Raw genomic sequence first — 24455 nt, 5'->3', positions numbered from 1 at the left:
CCTGCACGGTGGCCTCTGTGATATTATGATATCAGCCTATGAAGTCGTGAAAGGATGTGTCCTCGCTCTCTCGCTCACTCACTCACTCACTCACTCACTCACTCACTCATTCACTCACTCACTCACTCACTCACTCACTCACTCACTCACACAGGGGAACTGATTTTGACAGGATTTGTTCTCTCTCTGTCTGACAGGATATGATTCCCAGTAAAGTAGTCATACAGAGAGAAGCGCAGCATGAATGGAGTGAAAACTACTGAGCTGTCTGTCCACAGTAAGGAGAACAGGCAAAATCCTGGACACCTAAAGACTAAAGAGGACAATGAGGACCCCCAAGACAAGAAGGACCTCAGCAACCACACAACCAGGAAACAGCCCTCAACCAATGTGAGCAAGAAGGGTGAGTTATAATACTATTAGTTATAATTTAAATTAAATGAAAACATATAAACAAGAATAACATTTTGTAATTATTATGTAAAAAACTTGCCGTAGTACAAGGTTGCTGAGTGAATCCTGATACTAGGTATTATCTTAGATTTGCCAGGTTTAGCTGGCTATAGACCAATTCAACTTAGATGTTGACAATGTCAATGATACTAATGATAGTGATCAGCAGATTGATGGGATTGGCTGAATCAATCACGTGAGAACAAATCATATGAAGATTCATCGTCAATCCAAGAATAAAAACTATTTCTCTTATTTTCTTCCGTAACTTCGAAATTCCATACAGGCCTTCTGAAAGAAAATGACTAATAATTTCTGCCATGGATTCAATTGAGCTTTTTTTTTGTCACTGGCCTACACACAATATCCCATAATGTCAAATTGGAATTATATTTTTAATTAATAAAAAATGAAAAGCTTAAATGTCTTGAGTCAATAAGTATTTAACACCTCTGTTATAGCAAGTCTAAATAAGTTCAGGAGTAAAAATGTGTTTAACAAGTCACATAATAAGTTGCATGGACTCACTTTGTGTGCAATAAGAATGCTAAACATGATTTTTGAATGACTACCTCATCTCTGTACCCCACACATTCAATTATCTGTATGGTCCCTCAGTTGAGCAGTGCATTTTAAACACAGATTCAACCACAAAGACCAGGGAGGTTTTCCAAAGCCTTGCAAAGAATGGCACCTATTGGTAGATGGGTCAAAATAAAATAAAAACAGACATTGAATATCCCTTTGAGCATGGTGACGTTTTTAATTACACTTTGGATGGTGTATCAATACACCCAGTCACTACGAACATACAGGCATCCTTGCTAACTCAGTTGCTGGAGAGGAAGGAAACTGCTCAGGGATTTCACCATGAGGCAAATGGCGACTTTAAAACAGGTAAAGAGTTTAATGGCTGTGATAGGAGAAAACTGGGATCAACAATGTAGTTTCTCCACAATACTAACCTAAATGACAGAGTGAAAAGAAGGAAGCCTGTACAGAATTTTAAAAATCCAAAACATGCATCCTTTGCAATAAGGCACTACATTAAAACTGCCAAAAATGTGGCAAAGAAATTATCTTTATGTTCTGAATACAAAGTGTTATGTTTTGGGGCAAATCCAACACAACAGATCACTGAGTAACACTCTCCATATTTTCAAGCATAGTGGTGGCTGCATCATATTATGGGTATGCTTGTCATCGGCAAGGACTGAGGAGTTTTTCAGGATAAAATAAACGGAATAGATCTACAGTAATCACAGGCAAAATCCTGGAGGAAAACCTGCTACAGTCTGCTCTCCAACAGACACCCCACAAGGCCAAATTCACCTTTCAGACAAATTCACCTTTCAGCAGGACAATAACCTAAAACACAAGGCCAAATATGCACTGGAGAGTTTCTTACCAAGACGAGATTGAATGTTTCTAAGTGGCCCAGTTACCTTTTAGACTTAAATTTGCTTGAAAATCTATGGCAAGACTTGAAAATGCCTGTCTAGCAATGATCCATAACCAACTTGACAGAGCTTGAAGAATTTAAAAAAGAATAATCTGCAAATATTGTACAATCCAGGTGTGGAAAGCTCACCCAGAAAGACTTGCTGTCATCATTGCCAATGGTGAATGTAACGTATTGACTCAGGGGTGTGAATACATTCTGCATTTTATTTTCAATAAATTTGCAACAATTTCTTAAAACATATTTTCACTTTTTCATTGAGGTATTTTGTGTAGATGGGTGAGATTTTTATTTTATTTGATCACTTGAATTCAGACTGTAACACAACAAAATCATGAACAAGTCAAGGGGTATGAGTACTTTCTGAAGGCACTGTACCAGGCAAATAGGTAAGTATGTTCCTCCCTGTGCCGGATAAAACCTGATGATTAATCTGTGTTGAAGTATCTGTACGCTCTGCTTTTTAACTTCACAGCCCTAATCAAACCAGTTTAAATGCCACTGGCATCACAAGGGTCTGAAGATGAATTCCAGTGATATAAGCATGTATTTTTAGAATGATGTATCCCCCTGGACTCCCTGCGAAACGAACGGGACGGTGAGAGAAATACAGCCTTTTCCTACTTCTCTCCTCCTCCTCTCCTCTCCTCCTCTCCTCTCCTCTCCTCCTCTCTTCCTTTCCTCTCCTCACTACTTTTCCATTACTACTTTTCCACACATGTCATGTGTGGTGGTAGTCTGAGATTAATGGAAGAGGCGGACAAACAAACTGGAATCTCCTCAACTTTAGCCATAATTTTTTGCCCTTCTCGCTCGTTCTCCTTCTTCTCCTCTCCTCTCCTTCTCATTCTCCTCTCCTTCTCCTCTCTCCTCCTTCTTTTTTCATATCAGGCCCAAGATAAAGAGGGAGACCGAGATGGAGAGAACTAAATAAAACAGTAAAATGCTTCAGAATCTTGTCCATGTCTCCTGGTTCTCTTGCCAAAGACCTGATGACAGAGTCCTAATGTAATGTAAAGATAAGTCTGATTCGGTCATAGCAGCCTTTTAAATTTACTCAAGTATATAATGGTGATGCGAGAATCCCCATATCTTATTTCTAAAGCTCATTGTAAATAAAGATTTTGTAAACGTCTGCAGACCAAAAACACTCTGCTGTGTGTGTATGTGTGTTAACATGAACCCAGCAGCGTCTCAGACTTGGCCCCTATCCAGAGAGTCGTAGTTGGCATCTTGTCATGAGGACTGCACTGTTCTCTCTCAGGATGGTGGAGTAAATGAATGCTCCTCACATGTGATTTTAGTAGTTGTATTAACCTTGTAACTCCTAAATGTACATCACATATGACCACCCTAAGTGGCTAGATCCCTTCTTCATGTCAAGTCTGTCAAGGTGTTGAGGGGGTCCACAGGATGGCATCGTTCACACACGTTTGGCATTAGATGCCTATACCCTCCCATTGTAGCTCATAGGACAACTTTCACAGCAATGACAGAATACAGCAATCTGCCTCCTCCACTAGTTAGTATAGGATGACGTTATTCAGTCACACGATTGTATGGGTGCACCTCAATTGTCTTAAATGGTTTCCTCTCCTTGTTTCATTTCCTTAATCCTGCACTGACGTAAAATAGCTGGACAACAAGTCTAATGCGTCCAGGTGCATTGCTTCCAGATCAATGCAGAAGATGATTACAGTATGGAGATACAAGGCAGCTTTTTTCCTGTAACCACTTAAAGGGGCAATCTGTGATTGTTACATCCATTTTTTGACTTAAGTTAATGATATATATATTGATAAAAAAATAAATAATAATAATATAATTTATAAATACATCATGGTGTTAGTTCAACTGTCGTACCCCATCAGAAGCAAAATATGGACTTGTTTTACTCCAATGTTCCTAAACAATGTTAGTTTTAAACAAACGCTGTATAGCCTCAACCCATGGCTAGCCAGTCCTTGCATTCATAGCTCTATCTATGAAGTTGAGAGAGGTGCCATTTCTCCAGCCAAATATTCCTCAGCTGTTTGTTTACCAAGAACGGATTTGTTGTTGTTTGAATGGCATCATATGAACTTATCAAGAGCAGGTTGATTCAAATGATCGATTACTCCCGTCATGTAAGACTTGAAACTATTCAACCAAGAACTGACTTCCTGATATTCAGATTGAACTGTCTATTAGTGAAATCCTTTTATATAAAGGAGAGGTATTTACAGACTACAAGCCTCATACCCTTGCAAACAAGTCTCACTGGCCCCACATCAAAGATCTTGATTGGGTAGCGTTCCGATTACCGATTTGTAAAGGGGTTCAGTCTGAGTGTAATTCTTCACAGGGTTTTCATGTGAAAACATACAGCTTTACCTGATAGAAATCTGGGAAATACTACTTTAATTTGGCCAAACGAGGGAGGAGGAGAAGGAGAGGATGAGGAGGAGGGAAAAGGTTGTTTGGCACGAGTGGGTTCTCCGACACCTGCAGTGGAGAACCGTATTGTTCCAATCTGTTCCTTGGCGTGCTGCACGTTCACCTCCCTGAATGTCTTGCTTTCATCTGAATTCCATGGTGATTTGGCGGAAGATGATTGGCCCACGGACTGAATATTACACCCATCTGGACCAATAAAGCGAGAGGAGATGATCACTTGATCACTGTGGTAAAAAAAAATTAAATTGTCTGCGGACCCCAATCTGATCCAAATGTAGCATGCATCGGTCAGAAAATCGAATCAAACCTTATGAATCGCGGTTCACATTTTTTAGGGGGGTCATGTTACATTCTTTCTACCTTGTGAAAATGGGCCAACCTATCATCTTTTGTGACGACTGATGCGTCTGCTCCTTTACTGTCCAACTGCTTGTAACAGTGTTGACAGTCATTGATCTACAGGCCATTTTTCAGGCCGAACAACCCCGGGCAATATCAGTAGCCTAGTCAAACTGCACCCTGACCGACGCGAGATAGATGGCCTGTTCCTGAAAGTTGATCGGCACCTTCAGCATTCTAATGATGAAAGGGCTTGCCTGATATTAGGATGTATTAGTTGACTGACAGACTATGACATTTGCTAGGTTATTTTTCAATGCGCAGTTGAAAATTGTGTTTTACTCTAATAAAAGTCAACTACCGGAGACGCAACTTTCATCTGACAATACCTGCTGATCGAGGCTTATAATGTATTTTATTTTGATTGTTCAGGTTCACCATCAGCAATAGTTTTGGTCGTTTTGCTTTAAACAATCAGTGTATGGTAATGTTTTGATATACAGATATAGCAGTCACTGTTACGAAGCATGGCCGTAGCCAGAGGAAAAGGGAAGATCACTCAATAGCTACCAAACAGTCAAAACCATTTGATTTTGAGATGGGGTGAAATTCAAAATTGTGATATATATATATTCATTGCCTATGTTACAGCAAATTTGGACAAGTTTGGACAAATTTGGACAAGGACAAGTTAATTAGGGTGATGGTGATTTCAGAACCAAAGTGGGGGGATGAAAACTACATTGACCCTCTAATCTGGTAGTGGGGTGGTAGATGCCTAGTCTCCTTTATGGCCCTAATCTGGTAGTGGTAGTGGGGTGGGAGATGCCTTGTCTCCTTTATGTCCCTAATCTGGTAGTGGTAGTGGGGTGGTAGATGCCTAGTCTCCTTTATGGCCCTAATCTGGTAGTGGTAGTGGGGTGGGAGATGCCTAGTCTCCTTTATGGCCCTAATCTGGTAGTGGTAGTGGGGTGGGAGATGCCTTGTCTCCTTTATGTCCCTAATCTGGTAGTGGTAGTGGGGTGGTAGATGCCTAGTCTCCTTTATGGCCCTAATCTGGTAGTGGTAGTAGTGTGGGAGATGCCTAGTCTCCTTTTATGGCCCTAATCTGGTAGTGGTAGTGGGGTGGGAGATGCCTAGTCTCCTTCATGGCCCTAATCTGATAGTGTGGTGGTAGATGCCTTGTGTCCTTTATGGCCCTAATCTGTTAGTGGTAGTAGGGTGGTAGATGCCTAGTCTCCTTTATGGCCCTAATCTGGTAGTGTTAGTGGGGTGGTAGATCCCTAGTCTCCTTTATGGCCCTAATCTGGTAGTGGTAGTGGAGTGGGAGATGCCTAGTGTCCTTTATGGCCCTAATCTGGTAGTGGTAGTGGGGTGGGAGATGCCTAGTGTCCTTTATGGCCCTAATCTGGTAGTGGTAGTGGGGTGGGAGATGCCTAGTGTCCTTTATGTCCCTAATCTGGTAGTGGTAGTGGGGTGGGAGATGCCTAGTGTCCTTTATGTCCCTAATCTGGTAGTGGTAGTGGGGTGGGAGATGCCTTGTCTCCTTTATGGCCCTAATCTGGTAGTGGGGTGGGAGATGCCTAGTCTCCTTTATGGCCCTAATCTGGTAGTGGTAGTGGGGTGGGAGATGCCTAGTCTCCTTTATGGCCCTAATCTGGTAGTGGTAGTGGGGTGGTAGATGCCTAGTCTCCTTTATGTCCCTAATCTGGTAGTGGTAGTGGGGTGGGAGATGCCTAGTCTCCTTCATTGCCCTAATCTGGTAGTGGTAGTGGGGTGGGAGATGCCTAGTCTCCTTCATGGCCCTAATCTGGTAGTGTGGTGTTAGATGCCTAGTGTCCTTTATGGCCCTAATCTGTAAATGGTAGTACGGTGGTAGATGCCTAGTCTCCTTTATGGCCCTAATCTGGTAGTGGTAGTGGGGTGGTAGATGCCTAGTCTCCTTCATGGCCCTAATCTGGTAGTGGTAGTGGGGTGGGAGATGCCTAGTCTCCTTTATGGCCCTAATCTGGTAGTGGGGTGGTAGAAGGCTAGTCTCCTTTATGGCCCTAATCTGGTAGTGGTAGTAGGGTGGGAGATGCCTAGTCTCCTTTATGGCCCTAATCTGGTAGTGGTAGTGGGGGGGTAGATGCCTAGTCTCCTTTATGGCCCTAATCTGATAGTGGTAGTAGGGTGGGAGATGCCTCATGTCCTTTATGGCCCTAATCTGTTAGTGGTAGTAGGGTGGGAGATGCCTCATGTCCTTTATGGCCCTAATCTGTTAGTGGAGGTACGGTGGTAGATGCCTAGTCTCCTTTATGGCCCTAATCTGGTAGTGGTAGTGGGGTGGGAGATGCCTAGTCTCCTTTATGGCCCTAATCTGGTAGTGGGGTGGTAGATTCCTAGTCTCCTTTATGGCCCTAATATGGTAGTGGTAGTAGGGTGGGAGATGCCTAGTGTCCTTTGTGGCCCTAATCTGGTAGTGGTAAAGGGGTGGGAGATGCCTAGTCTCCTTTATGGCCCTAATCTGGTAGTGGGGTGGTAGATTCCTAGTCTCCTTTATGGCCCTAATATGGTAGTGGTAGTAGGGTGGGAGATGCCTAGTGTCCTTTGTGGCCCTAATCTGGTAGTGGTAGTGGGGTGGGAGATGCCTAGTCTCCTTTATGGCCCTAATCTGGTAGTGGTAGTGGGGTGGGAGATGCCTAGTCTCCTTTATGGCCCTAATCAGGTAGTGGGGGGGGGGGGGGGGGGGTAGATGCCAAGTCTCCTTCATTGCCCTAATCTGGTAGTGGGGTGGTAGATGCCTAGTCTCCTTTATGGCCCTAATCTGGTAGTGGTAGTGGGGTGGGAGATGCCTAGTCTCCTTTCTGGCCCTAATCTGGTAGTGTGGTGGTAGATGCCTTGTGTCCTTTTATGGCCCTAATCTGTTAGTGGTAGTAGGGTGGGAGATGCCTCATGTCCTTTATGGCCCTAATCTGTTAGTGGAGGTACGGTGGTAGATGCCTAGTCTCCTTTATGGCCCTAATCTGGTAGTGGTAGTGGGGTGGGAGATGCCTAGTCTCCTTTCTGGCCCTAATCTGGTAGTGTGGTGGTAGATGCCTTGTGTCCTTTTATGGCCCTAATCTGTTAGTGGTAGTAGGGTGGTAGATGCCTAGTCTCCTTTATGGCCCTAATCTGGTAGTGGTAGTGGGGTGGGAGATGCTTAGTCTCCTTCATGGCCCTAATCTGGTAGTGTGGTGGTAGATGCCTTGTGTCCTTTATGGCCCTAATTTGTTAGTGGTAGTACGGTGGTAGATGCCTAGTCTCCTTTATGGCACTAATCTGGTAGTGGTAGTGGGGTGGTAGATGCCTAGTCCCCTTTATGGCCCTAATCTGGTAGTGGTAGTGGGGTGGGAGATGCCTAGTCTCCTTCATGTCCCTAATCTGGTAGTTGGGTGGTAGATGCCTAGTCTCCTTTATGGCCCTAATCTGGTAGTGGTAGTGGGGTGGGAGATGCCTAGTCTCCTTTATGGCCCTAATCTGGTAGTGGTAGTGGGGTGGGAGATGCCTAGTCTCCTTCATGGCCCTAATCTGGTAGTGTGGTGGTAGATGCCTTGTGTCCTTTATGGCCCTAATCTGTTAGTGGTAGTAGGGTGGTAGATGCCTAGTGTCCTTTATGGCCCTAATCTGTTAGTGGTAGTACGGTGGTAGATGCCTAGTCTCATTTATGGCCCTAATCTGGTAGTGGTAGTGGGGTGGTAGATGCCTAGTCCCCTTTATGGCCCTAATCTGGTAGTGGTAGTGGGGTGGGAGATGCCTAGTCTCCTTCATGTCCCTAATCTGGTAGTGGGGTGGTAGATGCCTAGTCTCCTTTATGGTCCTAATCTGGTAGTGGTAGTGGGGTGGGAGATGCCTAGTGTCCTTTATGGCCCTAATCTTGTAGTGGTAGTGGGGTTGTAGATGCCTAGTCTCCTTTATGGCCCTAATATGGTAGTGGTAGTAGGGTGGGAGATGCCTAGTCTCCTTCATGGCCCTAATCTGGTAGTGGTAGTGGGGGGGGGGGGGGGGGGTAGATGCCTAGTCTCCTTTATGGCCCTAATCTGGTAGTGGTATTGGGGTGGGAGATGCCTAGTCTCCTTCATGGCCCTAATCTGGTAGTGGGGTGGTAGATGCCTAGTCTCCTTTATGGCCCTAATCTGGTAGTGTTAGTAGGGTGGGAGATGCCTAGTCTCCTTTATGGCCCTAATCTGGTAGTGGTAGTGGGGGGGGGGGGGGGGTAGATGCCTAGTCTCCTTCATGGCCCTAATCTGGTAGTGGGGTGGTAGATGCCTAGTCTCCTTTATGGCCCTAATCTGGTAGTGGTATTGGGGTGGGAGATGCCTAGTCTCCTTCATGGCCCTAATCTGGTAGTGGGGTGGTAGATGCCTAGTCTCCTTTATGGCCCTAATCTGTTAGTGGTAGTAGGGTGGTAGATGCCTAGTCTTCTTTATGGCCCTAATCTGTAAGTGGTAGTAGGGTGGTAGATGCCTAGTCTCCTTTATGGCCCTAATCTGGTAGTGGTAGTGGGGGGGGTAGATGCCTAGTCTCCTTCATGGCCCTAATCTGGTAGTGGGGTGGTAGATGCCTAGTCTCCTTTATGGCCCTAATCTGGTAGTGTTAGTAGGGTGGGAGATGCCTAGTCTCCTTTATGGCCCTAATCTGGTAGTGGTAGTGGGGGGGGGGGGGGGGGGTAGATGCCTAGTCTCCTTTATGGCCCTAATCTGGTAGTGGTATTGGGGTGGGAGATGCCTAGTCTCCTTTCTGGCCCTAATCTGGTAGTGTGGTGGTAGATGCCTTGTGTCCTTTTATGGCCCTAATCTGTTAGTGGTAGTAGGGTGGTAGATGCCTAGTCTCCTTTATGGCCCTAATCTGGTAGTGGTAGTGGGGTGGGAGATGCTTAGTCTCCTTCATGGCCCTAATCTGGTAGTGTGGTGGTAGATGCCTTGTGTCCTTTATGGCCCTAATCTGGTAGTGGTAGTGGGGTGGGAGATGCCTGGTCTCCTGTATGGCCCTAATCTGGTAGTGGTATTGGGGTGGGAGAGGCCTAGTCTCCTTTATGGCCCTAATCTGGTATTGGGGTGGGAGATGCCTAGTCTCCTGTATGGCCCTAATCTGGTAGTGGTAGTGGGGTGGGAGATGCCTAGTCTCCTTTATGGCCCTAATATGTTAGTGGTAGTAGGGTGGTAGATGCCTAGTGTCCTTTATGGCCCTAATCTGTTAGTGGTAGTAGGGTGGTAGATGCCTAGTCTTCTTTATGGCCCTAATCTGTAAGTGGTAGTAGGGTGGTAGATGCCTAGTCTCCTTTATGGCCCTAATCTGGTAGTGGTAGTGGGGGGGTAGATGCCTAGTCTCCTTTATGGCCCTAATCTGGTAGTGGTAGTGGGGTGGGAGATGCCTAGTCTCCTTTCTGGCCCTAATCTGGTAGTGTGGTGGTAGATGCCTAGTGTCCTTTTATGGCCCTAATCTGTTAGTGGTAGTAGGGTGGTAGATGCCTAGTCTCCTTTATGGCCCTAATCTGGTAGTGGTAGTGGGGTGGGAGATGCCTAGTGTCCTTCATTGCCCTAATCTGGTAGTGTGGTGGTAGATGCCTTGTGTCCTTTATGGCCCTAATCTGTTAGTGGTAGTAGGGTGGTAGATGCCTAGTGTCCTTTATGGCCCTAATCTGTTAGTGGTAGTACGGTGGTAGATGCCTAGTCTCCTTTATGGCCCTAATCTGTTAGTGGTAGTACGGTGGTAGATGCCTAGTCTCATTTATGGCCCTAATCTGGTAGTGGTAGTGGGGTGGTAGATGCCTAGTCCCCTTTATGGCCCTAATCTGGTAGTGGTAGTGGGGTGGGAGATGCCTAGTCTCCTTCATGTCCCTAATCTGGTAGTGGGGTGGTAGATGCCTAGTCTCCTTTATGGTCCTAATCTGGTAGTGGTAGTGGGGTGGGAGATGCCTAGTGTCCTTTATGGCCCTAATCTTATAGTGGTAGTGGGGTTGTAGATGCCTAGTCTCCTTTATGGCCCTAATATGGTAGTGGTAGTAGGGTGGGAGATGCCTAGTCTCCTTCATGGCCCTAATCTGGTAGTGGTAGTGGGGGGGGGGGGGGGGGTAGATGCCAAGTCTCCTTCATGGCCCTAATCTGGTAGTGGGGTGGTAGATGCCTAGTCTCCTTTATGGCCCTAATCTGGTAGTGTTAGTAGGGTGGGAGATGCCTAGTCTCCTTTATGGCCCTAATCTGGTAGTGGTAGTGGGGGGGGGGGGGGGTAGATGCCTAGTCTCCTTTATGGCCCTAATCTGGTAGTGGTATTGGGGTGGGAGATGCCTAGTCTCCTTTCTGGCCCTAATCTGGTAGTGTGGTGGTAGATGCCTTGTGTCCTTTTATGGCCCTAATCTGTTAGTGGTAGTAGGGTGGTAGATGCCTAGTCTCCTTTATGGCCCTAATCTGGTAGTGGTAGTGGGGTGGGAGATGCTTAGTCTCCTTCATGGCCCTAATCTGGTAGTGTGGTGGTAGATGCCTTGTGTCCTTTATGGCCCTAATCTGGTAGTGGTAGTGGGGTGGGAGATGCCTGGTCTCCTGTATGGCCCTAATCTGGTAGTGGTATTGGGGTGGGAGAGGCCTAGTCTCCTTTATGGCCCTAATCTGGTAGTGGGGTGGGAGATGCCTAGTCTCCTGTATGGCCCTAATCTGGTAGTGGTAGTGGGGTGGGAGATGCCTAGTCTCCTTTATGGCCCTAATATGTTAGTGGTAGTAGGGTGGTAGATGCCTAGTGTCCTTTATGGCCCTAATCTGTTAGTGGTAGTAGGGTGGTAGATGCCTAGTCTTCTTTATGGCCCTAATCTGTTAGTGGTAGTAGGGTGGTAGATGCCTAGTCTCCTTTATGGCCCTAATCTGGTAGTGGTAGTGGGGGGGTAGATGCCTAGTCTCCTTTATGGCCCTAATCTGGTAGTGGTAGTGGGGTGGGAGATGCCTAGTCTCCTTTCTGGCCCTAATCTGGTAGTGTGGTGGTAGATGCCTAGTGTCCTTTTATGGCCCTAATCTGTTAGTGGTAGTAGGGTGGTAGATGCCTAGTCTCCTTTATGGCCCTAATCTGGTAGTGTGGTGGTAGATGCCTAGTGTCCTTTTATGGCCCTAATCTGTTAGTGGTAGTAGGGTGGTAGATGCCTAGTCTCCTTTATGGCCCTAATCTGGTAGTGGTAGTGGGGTGGAAGATGCCTAGTCTCCTTTCTGGCCCTAATCTGGTAGTGTGGTGGTAGATGCCTAGTGTCCTTTTATGGCCCTAATCTGTTAGTGGTAGTAGGGTGGTAGATGCCTAGTCTCCTTTATGGCCCTAATCTGGTAGTGGTAGTGGGGTGGAAGATGCCTAGTGTCCTTCATTGCCCTAATCTGGTAGTGTGGTGGTAGATGCCTTGTGTCCTTTATGGCCCTAATATGTTAGTGGTAGTAGGGTGGTAGATGCCTTGTGTCCTTTATGGCCCTAATCTGTTAGTGGTAGTAGGGTGGTAGATGCCTAGTGTCCTTTATGGCCCTAATCTGTTAGTGGTAGTACGGTGGTAGATGCCTAGTCCCCTTTATGGCCCTAATCTGGTAGTGGTAGTGGGGTGGGAGATGCCTAGTCTCCTTCATGTCCCTAATCTGGTAGTGGGGTGGTAGATGCCTAGTCTCCTTTATTGGCCCTAATCTGGTAGTGGTAGTGGGGTGGGAGATGCCTAGTCTCCTTTCTGGCCCTAATCTAGTAGTGTGGTGGTAGATGCCTAGTGTCCTTTTATGGCCCTAATCTGTTAGTAGTAGTAGGGTGGTAGCTGCCTAGTCTCCTTTATGGCCCTAATCTGGTAGTGGTAGTGGGGTGGGAGATGCCTAGTCTCCTTCATGGCCCTAATCTGGTAGTGTGGTGGTAGATGCCTTGTGTCCTTTATGGCCCTAATCTGTTAGTGGTAGTAGGGTGGTAGATGCCTAGTGTCCTTTATGGCCCTAATCTGTTAGTGGTAGTACGGTGGTAGATGCGTCGTCTCCTTTATGGCCCTAATCTGGTAGTGTTAGTGGGGTGGTAGATGCCTAGTCCCCTTTATGGCCCTAATCTGGTAGTGGTAGTGGGGTGGGAGATGCCTAGTTTCCTTCATGTCCCTAATCTGGTAGTGGGGTGGTAGATGCCTAGTCTCCTTTATGGCCCTAATCTGGTAGTGGTAGTGGGGTGGGAGATGCCTAGTGTCCTTTATGGCCCTAATCTTGTAGTGGTAGTGGGGTTGTAGATGCCTAGTCTCCTTTATGGCCCTAATATGGTAGTGGTAGTAGGGTGGGAGATGCCTAGTCTCCTTTATGGCCCTAATCTGGTAGTGGTAGTGGGTGGGGGGGGGGGGGGGGGGGTAGATGCCTAGTCTTCTTTATGGCCCTAATCTGGTAGTGGTAGTGGGGTGGGAGATGCCTAGTCTCCTGTATGGCCCTAATCTGGTAGTGGTATTGGGGTGGGAGAGGCCTAGTCTCCTTTATGGCCCTAATCTGGTAGTGGGGTGGGAGATGTCTAGTCTCCTGTATGGCCCTAATCTGGTAGTGGTAGTGGGGTGGGAGATGCCTAGTCTCCTTCATGGCCCTAATCTGGTAGTGTGGTGGTAGATGCCTAGTGTCCTTTATGGCCCTAATCTGTTAGTGGTAGTAGGGTGGTAGATGCCTAGTCTCCTTTATGGCCCTAATCTGGTAGTGGTAGTGGGGTGGTAGATGCCTAGTCTCCTTTATGGCCCTAATCTGGTAGTGGTAGTGGGGTGGTAGATGCCTAGTCTCCTTTATGGCCCTAATCTGGTAGTGGTAGTAGGGTGGGAGATGCCTAGTGTACTTTATGGCCCTAATCTGGTAGTGGTAGTGGGGTGGTTAGATGCCTAGTCTCCTTTATGGCCCTAATCTGGTAGTGGTAGTGGGGTGGGAGATGCCTTGTCTCCTTTATGGCCCTAATCTGGTTGTGGTAGTGGGGTGGGAGATGCCTAGTCTCCTTTATGGCCCTAATCTGGTATTGGGGTGGTAGATGCCTAGTCTCCTTTATGACCCTAATATGGTAGTGGTAATGTGGTGGGAGATGCCTAGTCTCCTTCATGGCCCTAATCTGGTAGTGGGGTGTTAGATGCCTAGTGTCCTTTATGGCCCTAATCTGTTAGTGGTAGTGGGGTGGTAGATGCCTTGTGTCCTTTATGGCCCTAATCTGTTAGTGGTAGTAGGGTGGTAGATGCCTAGTGTCCTTTATGGCCCTAATCTGTTAGTGGTAGTACGGTGGTAGATGCCTAGTCCCCTTTATGGCCCTAATCTGGTAGTGGTAGTGGGGTGGGAGATGCCTAGTCTCCTTCATGTCCCTAATCTGGTAGTGGGGTGGTAGATGCCTAGTCTCCTTTATTGGCCCTAATCTGGTAGTGGTAGTGGGGTGGGAGATGCCTAGTCTCCTTTCTGGCCCTAATCTAGTAGTGTGGTGGTAGATGCCTAGTGTCCTTTTATGGCCCTAATCTGTTAGTAGTAGTAGGGTGGTAGCTGCCTAGTCTCCTTTATGGCCCTAATCTGGTAGTGGTAGTGGGGTGGGAGATGCCTAGTCTCCTTCATGGCCCTAATCTGGTAGTGTGGTGGTAGATGCCTTGTGTCCTTTATGGCCCTAATCTGTTAGTGGTAGTAGGGTGGTAGATGCCTAGTGTCCTTTATGGCCCTAATCTGTTAGTGGTAGTACGGTGGTAGATGCGTCGTCTCCTTTATGGCCCTAATCTGGTAGTGTTAGTGGGGTGGTAGATGCCTAGTCCCCTTTATGGCCCTAATCTGGTAGTGGTAGTGGGGTGGGAGATGCCTAGTTTCCTTCATGTCCCTAATCTGGTAGTGGGGTGGTAGATGCCTAGTCTCCTTTATGGCCCTAATCTGGTAGTGGTAGTGGGGTGGGAGATGCCTAGTGTCCTTTATGGCCCTAATCTTGTAGTGGTAGTGGGGTTGTAGATGCCTAGTCTCCTTTATGGCCCTAATATGGTAGTGGTAGTAGGGTGGGAGATGCCTAGTCTCCTTTATGGCCCTAATCTGGTAGTGGTAGTGGGTGGGGGGGGGGGGGGGGGGTAGATGCCTAGTCTTCTTTATGGCCCTAATCTGGTAGTGGTAGTGGGGTGGGAGATGCCTAGTCTCCTGTATGGCCCTAATCTGGTAGTGGTATTGGGGTGGGAGAGGCCTAGTCTCCTTTATGGCCCTAATCTGGTAGTGGGGTGGGAGATGTCTAGTCTCCTGTATGGCCCTAATCTGGTAGTGGTAGTGGGGTGGGAGATGCCTAGTCTCCTTCATGGCCCTAATCTGGTAGTGTGGTGGTAGATGCCTAGTGTCCTTTATGGCCCTAATCTGTTAGTGGTAGTAGGGTGGTAGATGCCTAGTCTCCTTTATGGCCCTAATCTGGTAGTGGTAGTGGGGTGGTAGATGCCTAGTCTCCTTTATGGCCCTAATCTGGTAGTGGTAGTGGGGTGGTAGATGCCTAGTCTCCTTTATGGCCCTAATCTGGTAGTGGTAGTAGGGTGGGAGATGCCTAGTGTACTTTATGGCCCTAATCTGGTAGTGGTAGTGGGGTGGTTAGATGCCTAGTCTCCTTTATGGCCCTAATCTGGTAGTGGTAGTGGGGTGGGAGATGCCTTGTCTCCTTTATGGCCCTAATCTGGTTGTGGTAGTGGGGTGGGAGATGCCTAGTCTCCTTTATGGCCCTAATCTGGTATTGGGGTGGTAGATGCCTAGTCTCCTTTATGACCCTAATATGGTAGTGGTAATGTGGTGGGAGATGCCTAGTCTCCTTCATGGCCCTAATCTGGTAGTGGGGTGTTAGATGCCTAGTGTCCTTTATGGCCCTAATCTGTTAGTGGTAGTGGGGTGGTAGATGCCTAGTCTCCTTTATGGCCCTAATATGTTAGTGGTAGTAGGGTGGTAGATGCCTAGTCTCCTTTATGGCCCTAATCTGGTAGTGGTAGTGGGGGGGTAGATGCCTAGTCTCCTTTATGGCCCTAATCTGGTAGTGGTAGTAGGGTGGTAGATGCCTAGTCTCCTTTATGGCCCTAATCTGGTAGTGGTAGTGGGGTGGGAGATGCCTAGTGTCCTTTATGGCCCTAATCTGGTAGTGGGGTGGGAGATGCCTAGTCTCCTTTATGGCCCTAATCTGGTAGTGGGGTGGGAGATGCCTAGTCTTCTTTATGGCCCTAATCTGGTAGTGGTAGTGGGGTGGTAGATGCCTTGCCTTCCTTATGGCTCAGATTAGGTGCCTACATTGTACATACACCATAGACATACATAATTCACACACACAGAAGTCATCTCAGACAGATCCAGCTCAGAGAGGCCCAGCTCATGTGCTCCATCAGTAGCAGATTTGAATTTAGAATGGAAAATGAATTTGTTTATGCAACAAATGTTAGTGCATCGTATAGCATCAAACCGAATCCCATCGATTCGTTCTCTAATAAAACCAAATCGTACTGAATCATTTCAAACTAAAACGTATGGTTCCTGTATCGGAGCCCATGTATCTGCATACATATCGAGGCGTCTTGAAAAGGAAAGATGCACAGATGCCAGTACTCGATAAGAGGACAAATGTAATGAAATGTCAGTATGAGCACGTACGTTGATGTCTTTGATGTCATCCTATTGGTGAATGGCTCTGTTGTCAAACAAATGTGTCTAACTAGTGGTAACTATAACTACTAGAGGACCGTGTGCATGCCAGAGATCAGACGCCATGGTTACAGGGGTAGTACTTCAGTGGTCATAGTAATGTTCTGTTCTAAGCATTTGTTTACTTCTTGGCAAGCGCCCTCATTTTACAAAAGCGCTCTCTACACAATTGCCAAAAGCTATATCTCAGATTTGATCGGAACTATGAGAGCGAGGAGAAAATAAAAACACTCTTAACAACTAGGGCCCAGCATTTTCTTTATAGGCAGCAGGTGGAATGTGTTTCCTTTGCGGTTGTTTTAAGCTCCTAATTCAACCGTGAAATTTCATTCATCATCGAGCCGCCGCTCACCTCCGAACGGAGAAAGGCTTGAAGACGGCGGAGGATTAGTTGATGGATCTAGTATTTCTCAGGGCAAATATTACCTCGTACTGTATAATGGCAGGGACCTCTAATCTCAGCCACATAAATACACCATCATTACCTGTGTTGTTAAAACAATCTGTACTACGCCAAGAGTGCTGCCTGCATGTTGACTGGACATCGATAGTTTACTTTTTGCAGTAAGTTTCCCCCTTCGCCAAGCCAATGCTCACCTTGCTGGAATGTACAGTTGAAACTGGTTTGCAGCTGAGAGAGAGAGAGAGAGACCCTCATAATTGACACTGAGGACACATACTATGGTTTACTCTGAATGTACTCTTAAGTGAATGAGGTGGCACTGGTATTTGGTGCTGCTTCTGCCCTCAGTCTCCAACAGCGTATTAACAAGATGAGATGATGTCATGATTTAATCCCTAACATGAGTCCCTGTGATGGACCAGCTGCTCTTCTGCCGCTCACAGCTCTGGTGGAGAGAGTCATTCCATGGCTGTATGACATTCCGCTCCATTGTATCACGTGTTCTAAGAGATGGGCCAGCTATACTGTACTTCTGAAACATGGTCTCATTGGCTGGACTGAAACCGTGATGAACTGTCATATTTTCAGTCATCAATCCAGTACAAACGATTAACAGTATTGTGTGATACCACAGGCTCTAATTCAGCAAACGCAGATATATTGGAGATATACAGTATATTTGTCTGTATTAATAAATGTCTAAACTAATGATTGTCTCTCTGACCAGATGTAGAACCTAAATTCAGAGGAAATTAAGACATAATTGAATGTTTTTACTCCTCTATGCCTTTGCCAACAGGGAAGCAGAAATCAGATGGGAGTACTGTGGATTGATCTTAGTGGTTTGATAAAGTAGGAACGCATGGATGAATATGAGTGGATTAGAAGAGGGATGGTTGCCTACAAAACATCAATCACTACAGACAGATCTATTAACGTCATTAAAGAAGCTTAAAGGTTGCCTGGAATTAATGTTCACTTTGGTCTGTTACACACACACACACACACAGTGGATAAAGATTTGAGTTGCCTAAGTACGCAGACCTAGTATAGTCTCTGAGGTATCAGTAAGATACGATACGATTCTGTTACGTTAATAATAACATTGACATTGATCTAATCTAAGGCATGACATAATTATTCGTTCATCAGCTGTTCGCCAGGAAGATTAAAAAATGTAAAAAAAACTATCTGAAATGTAAATCTTTCTCCCATACCCTCGCCTTGAGCTCTGCAGGAAAACATGAGCTCATCAATTTCAGTCTATTCTATTATTAGATGTGTAACAAAATGCTCAAAAACAGCTCTCGCACGTGGTGGTGAAGATGGGACCTAGCGCTTTCAAACCGAGGGCAGCAGAGGTTAACGGACAGTTTCTTTTTCCAGGTGTTGTATTGTGGATACAAGAGCTTTGGTTGGTGAATTTTATCAAGGACAGAAAATCCTCTCGGTGGAAAGGAAAATATGCAGCTTGATTCAGCTCACAGGAGAGGAGGAAGGAACGAGAGAGACCTCATAAGAGAGAAAGATATAGACAGCATTCTGTATTCTCAGTTATTGATCATATCTGTGGCGTTTAAGTGAATGGATAAAGGCTGTATGAGGAAGTTGATTAAATCGTTTGATCTGTTTTGGATGTAGGGGCTCCATTCTTCACTGTTTTCCTGAGATGGTGTAATGATAGAGATGGTGTAATGATAGAGAGGCTAAAACGGCTACATAAAAATGACATATAGAACAACAGGAGAATATAGACATCATGGTGGCACCAGCTATATAACAGACTATTAATAAAGGGTAAAAAGAGATGGAGCTGGGTTGCATGCAAGGTGAAATCATTCTCAGTAACATTCCTCCCTCTCCTCTCCCAAACCATCCTCATGTGTTGCAAATAAAAGAAGAAAAATTAATTTGAGGGTATTACTAGTCAGAAACCCAGGTATGTATTAGTCAAAATAGGGGGGGAAGTTAGAACCATATGTTCATTTGAATGGGAAAGCACATGGTTGTGATTATAGACATGCTGTGGATGATAGGAGTGCACACAGAGACCTGGCCCAAAGATTGTCCCGTTTCCTGGACAACGATGAGTAAATCAAAACAATTATAGCATATAAAGAACTCGTGTCAACAAGCAGGCCCACAAACACAAAGTGGCGTTGCCAGGTCCCACATGCCGCCTTTTCAAGCAATGTGATTTGTGTGGTAGACATCAACACACTCTCAACATCAAGGCATTTTATTATTCTATTTTTTTTTTTTTAAGTTATATAATCTGTTTTATTATTTTTCTCCCAGCTAAGGCTTGTACGCTCCGAACTGTCTCACCTGTCCTGGGGACCTAACATGGTCTGTGAGGCGGACGGGAACTACAACAAGGTTTAGATTTCATTTTAAGGCAACCAAACCTCAACATGTGTTCGGAATAAGGCTTACTGCGGTTAGATAAGTCTGGGAATTGTTTCCCCCAAAATGAAGTTGTGAAAGCTGTATGGTGTTTAATAGGAATATTTCCCATTTTCCTTCCTCACCTCTATTCTCTTGATGTAGTTGCAGACTAGAAAGAGAGCACATGATGTAGTGCTTGACTTGTAAAAACACTAACACTATACAAAGTGCTTTAGGAGACAATTGAGTGAAAAGCCATCTATTACCTCCCATAGAGCCAATGTGTGGTTCACCTGCAGATACAGTAGAATGAACCAGTGCAGTAGTTGGAAAGGCCTACACAAGTCAGCCCAATACTCAGCTTCCTCCTCATCTGTTGGAAGGCCTACACAACCAGTCAGCCCAATACTCAGCTTCCTCCTCATCTGTTGGAAGGCCTACACAAGTCAGCCCAATAGACAGCTTCCTCCTCATCTGTTGGAAGGCCTACACAAGTCAGCCCAATAGACAGCTTCCTCCTCATCTGTTGGAAGGCCTACACAACCAGTCAGCCCAATACTCAGCTTCCTCCTCATCTGTTGGAAGGCCTACACAAGTCAGCCCAATAGACAGCTTCCTCCTCATCTGTTGGAAGGCCTACACAACCAGTCAGCCCAATACTCAGCTTCCTCCTCATCTGTTGGAAGGCCTACACAACCAGTCAGCTCAATACTCAGCTTCCTCCTCATCTGTTGGAAGGCCTACACAACCAGTCAGCCCAATACTCAGCTTCCTCCTCATCTGTTGGAAGGCCTATACAAGTCAGCCCAATACTCAGCTTCCTCCTCATCTGTTGGAAGGCCTACACAACCAGTCAGCCCAATACTCAGCTTCCTCCTCATCTGTTAGAAGGCCTACACAAGTCAGCCCAATACTCAGCTTCCTCCTCATCTGTTGGAAGGCCTACACAAGTCAGCCCAATACTCAGCTTCCTCCTCATCTGTTGGAAGGCCTACACAAGTCAGCCCAATACTCAGCTTCCTCCTCATCTGTTGGAAGGCCTACACAAGTCAGCCCAATACTCAGCTTCCTCCTCATCTGTTGGAAGGCCTACACAAGTCAGCCCAATACTCAGCTTCCTCCTCATCTGTTGGAAGGCCTACACAACCAGTCAGCTCAATACTCAGCTTCCTCCTCATCTGTTGGAAGGCCTACACAACCAGTCAGCCCAATACTCAGCTTCCTCCTCATCTGTTGGAAGGCCTACACAAGTCAGCCCAATACTCAGCTTCCTCATCTGTTGGAAGGCCTACACAATTCAGCCCAATACTCAGCTTCCTCCTCATCTGTTGAAGGCCTACACAAGTCAGCCCAATACTCAGCTTCCTCCTCATCTGTTGGAAGGCCTACACAACCAGTCAGCCCAATACTCAGCTTCCACCTCATCTGTTGGAAGGCCTACACAACCAGTCAGCCCAATACTCAGCTTCCTCCTCATCTGTTGGAAGGCCTACACAAGTCAGCCCAATACTCAGCTTCCTCCTCATCTGTTGGAAGGCCTACACAACCAGTCAGCCCAATACTCAGCTTCCTCCTCATCTGTTGGAAGGCCTACACAAGTCAGCCCAATACTCAGCTTCCTCCTCATCTGTTGGAAGGCCTACACAACCAGTCAGCTCAATACTCAGCTTCCTCCTCATCTGTTGGAAGGCCTACACAACCAGTCAGCCCAATAGACCCAGCTTCCTCCTCATCTGTTGGAAGGCCTACATAACCAGTCAGTCCAATAGACTCAGCTTACTCATCTGTTGGAAGGCCTACATAACCAGTCAGTCCAATAGACTCAGCTTCCTCCTCATCTGTTGGAAGGCCTACACAACCAGTCAGTCCAATAGACTCAGCTTCCTCCTCTTCTGTTGGAAGGCCTACACAACCATTCAGTCCAATAGACTCAGCTTCCTCCTCATCTGTTGGAAGGCCTACACAACCAGTCAGTCCAATAGACTCAGCTTCCTCCTCATCTGTTGGAAAGCCTACATAACCAGTCAGTCCAATAGACTCAGCTTCCTCCTCATCTGTTGGAAGGCCTACATAACCAGTCAGTCCAATAGACTCAGCTTCCTCCTCATCTGTTGGAAGGCCTACATAACCAGTCAGTCCAATAGACTCAGCTTCCTCATCTGTTGGAAGGCCTACATAACCAGTCAGTCCAATAGACTCAGCTTCCTCCTCATCTGTTGGAAGGCCTACACAACCAGTCAGTCCAATAGACTCAGCTTCCTCCTCATCTGCTGGAAGGCCTACATAACCAGTCAGTCCAATAGACTCAGCTTCCTCCTCATCTGTTGGAAGGCCTACATAACCAGTCAGTCCAATAGACTCAGCTTCCTCCTCATCTGTTGGAAGGCCTACATAACCAGTCAGTCCAATACTCAGCTTCCTCCTCATCTGTTGGAAGGCCTACACAAGTCAGCCCAATACTCAGCTTCCTCCTCATCTGTTGGAAGGCCTACACAACCAGTCAGCCCAATACTCAGCTTCCTCCTCATCTGTTGGAAGGCCTACACAACCAGTCAGCCCAATACTTAGCTTCCTCCTCATCTGTTGGAAGGCCTACACAAGTCAGCCCAATACTCAGCTTCCTCATCTGTTGGAAGGCCTACACAAGTCAGCCCAATACTCAGCTTCCTCCTCATCTGTTGAAGGCCTACACAAGTCAGCCCAATACTCAGCTTCCTCCTCATCTGTTGGAAGGCCTACACAACCAGTCAGCCCAATACTCAGCTTCCTCCTCATCTGTTGGAAGGCCTACACAAGTCAGCCCAATACTCAGCTTCCTCCTCATCTGTTGGAAGGCCTACACAACCAGTCAGCCCAATACTCAGCTTCCTCCTCATCTGTTGGAAGGCCTACACAAGTCAGCCCAATACTCAGCTTCCTCCTCATCTGTTGGAAGGCCTACACAAGTCAGCCCAATACTCAGCTTCCTCCTCATCTGTTGGAAGGCCTACACAACCAGTCAGCCCAATACTCAGCTTCCTCCTCATCTGTTGGAAGGCCTACACAAGTCAGTCCAATACTCAGCTTCCTCCTCATCTGTTAGAAGGCCTACACAAGTCAGCCCAATACTCAGCTTCCTCCTCATCTGTTGGAAGGCCTACACAACCAGTCAGCCCAATACTCAGCTTCCTCCTCATCTGTTGGAAGGCCTACACAAGTCAGCCCAATACTCAGCTTCCTCCTCATCTGTTGGAAGGCCTACACAACCAGTCAGCTCAATACTCAGCTTCCTCCTCATCTGTTGGAAGGCCTACACAACCAGTCAGCCCAATAGACCCAGCTTCCTCCTCATCTGTTGGAAGGCCTACATAACCAGTCAGTCCAATAGACTCAGCTTCCTCCTCATCTGTTGGAAGGCCTACACAACCAGTCAGTCCAATAGACTCAGCTTCCTCCTCTTCTGTTGGAAGGCCTACACAACCATTCAGTCCAATAGACTCAGCTTCCTCCTCATCTGTTGGAAGGCCTACACAACCAGTTAGTCCAATAGACTCAGCTTCCTCCTCATCTGTTGGAAGGCCTACATAACCAGTCAGTCCAATAGACTCAGCTTCCTCCTCATCTGTTGGAAAGCCTACATAACCAGTCAGTCCAATAGACTCAGCTTCCTCCTCATCTGTTGGAAGGCCTACATAACCAGTCAGTCCAATAGACTCAGCTTCCTCATCTGTTGGAAGGCCTACATAATCAGTCAGTCCAATAGACTCAGCTTCCTCCTCATCTGTTGGAAGGCCTACACAACCAGTCAGTCCAATAGACTCAGCTTCCTCCTCATCTGCTGGAAGGCCTACATAACCAGTCAGTCCAATAGACTCAGCTTCCTCCTCATCTGTTGGAAGGCCTACATAACCAGTCAGTCCAATAGACTCAGCTTCCTCCTCATCTGTTGGAAGGCCTACATAACCAGTCAGTCCAATAGACTCAGCTTCCTCCTCATCTGTTGGAAGGCCTACACAACCAGTCAGCCTCCTCCTTGTCTGATTATGGGCATGGGCTTCATTAGTGGAGAGCAGAGAATCCATCACATGCTGCCTTAGACGTCTCCAATTGAAAGCTGCCTATCCCATAGGCCAAACAAAACACGGCAGAGAGGCTGCGAGGCTCGTATTCTTTAAAGGGGAACCGGCTAGAGCAAAAACAACAGAATACCAACTCCTATATTAAGATTTTGTTCAGCCCGAGCCAAAACTTTGGAGATCCTATCAGTGAAGCTGACTGTTCATCACTGAACATCGCTGTTCTGTAATTACGTCTTTGGGAGGAGTATGGTAGTTTCATAATATGTTGTTGATTATTTACGTTGTTCATCATGTCCAACACACCTGAGTGGAATTTTCATTAACATTGAAGAAGTATTTGGGTTTTGGGTCGAAGGTTTGCTTTTGTTTTAAATGGACCACTGTCTTGTGCTATTGCAAGTGGAAAGTCCAATGAAATCCAGAGTAAGAGGGATGTTGGAGGGAGAAAGACACTGTCAGACGTGGATACTATGTTAGACCTACTGCTGTGAAGTCATTTCAATGAACCATACTTGGCTGAAACCTGAGGACTTGTGTTCTCTGCCAGAGCTAATGCGCAGTCTTGAGTTGCATGGACATCCTGGGTTTGAAAGCCAGTTGGTCACATAGGAATTGAACATCTCCTATCCTTCAAATGTCTTCCTTATCTTATCTTCCTTCCCATTCATCTCTCCGGGCTCCACACGTCCCCCAGAAACGTACTGAACATCTTATTATCCATCTCGTCTCCACTCACGGTGTGTTCAAGACAACTGGGAACCCTAAAAAATGAGGTCAAATCATGACATAAGGGATATTGAAGTCGGAGCTCTAGAAAGAGGCCAGAGTTCCCGACATGGGATTCCGAGTTGGATGACCGTTCAAAATGATTTTGTCCAGTCAGAGCTCGTTTTTTTCCAGAGTTCCCAGTTGTCTTGAACTCATCATCTCCAGTCTGCGTGGAGTTTGACCAGCATCCTGACAGGTGACCTCTGACCTGTCGTGTTCAGCCAGACGTTTCCAGCAGGACATTCCAGGCCAGGCAGCGATCCCTCCAGGCAGGCGATGTGTGTTCCACTCCAAAACAGACAGGCGAGATAAGAACCTCCACGCTGCTCCATGTTCCACCTAAATACAGAGCCGAGCTCTACAACGCAAGGTCACACACACACACACACACACACACACACACACACACACACACACACACACACACACACACACACACACACACACACACACACACACACACACACACACACACACACACACACAAACTTAGACAACACACACACATGCAC

The 24455-nt window shown here is 46.6% G+C and overlaps 1 protein-coding gene across 1 annotated transcript in view; it reads left to right on the top strand.

The window, feature by feature from the left end:
• The first annotated feature begins 240 nt into the window (after positions 1–240).
• The window catches only part of LOC129824608 (uncharacterized), a 42554-nt gene continuing 18339 nt past the window's right edge, over positions 241–24455 (top strand). The window contains exon 1 of the mRNA XM_055887928.1: positions 241–403. Coding sequence (XP_055743903.1) covers positions 241–403 — 163 coding nt within the window. The remainder of the gene's footprint in view (positions 404–24455) is intronic.

Source organism: Salvelinus fontinalis, chromosome 1 (assembly GCF_029448725.1).
Source record: "Salvelinus fontinalis isolate EN_2023a chromosome 1, ASM2944872v1, whole genome shotgun sequence".
NCBI lineage: Eukaryota > Metazoa > Chordata > Actinopteri > Salmoniformes > Salmonidae > Salvelinus > Salvelinus fontinalis.
Note: the sequence above shows the minus strand (reverse complement) of the source record. Positions and strands in the feature narration are given on the sequence as shown.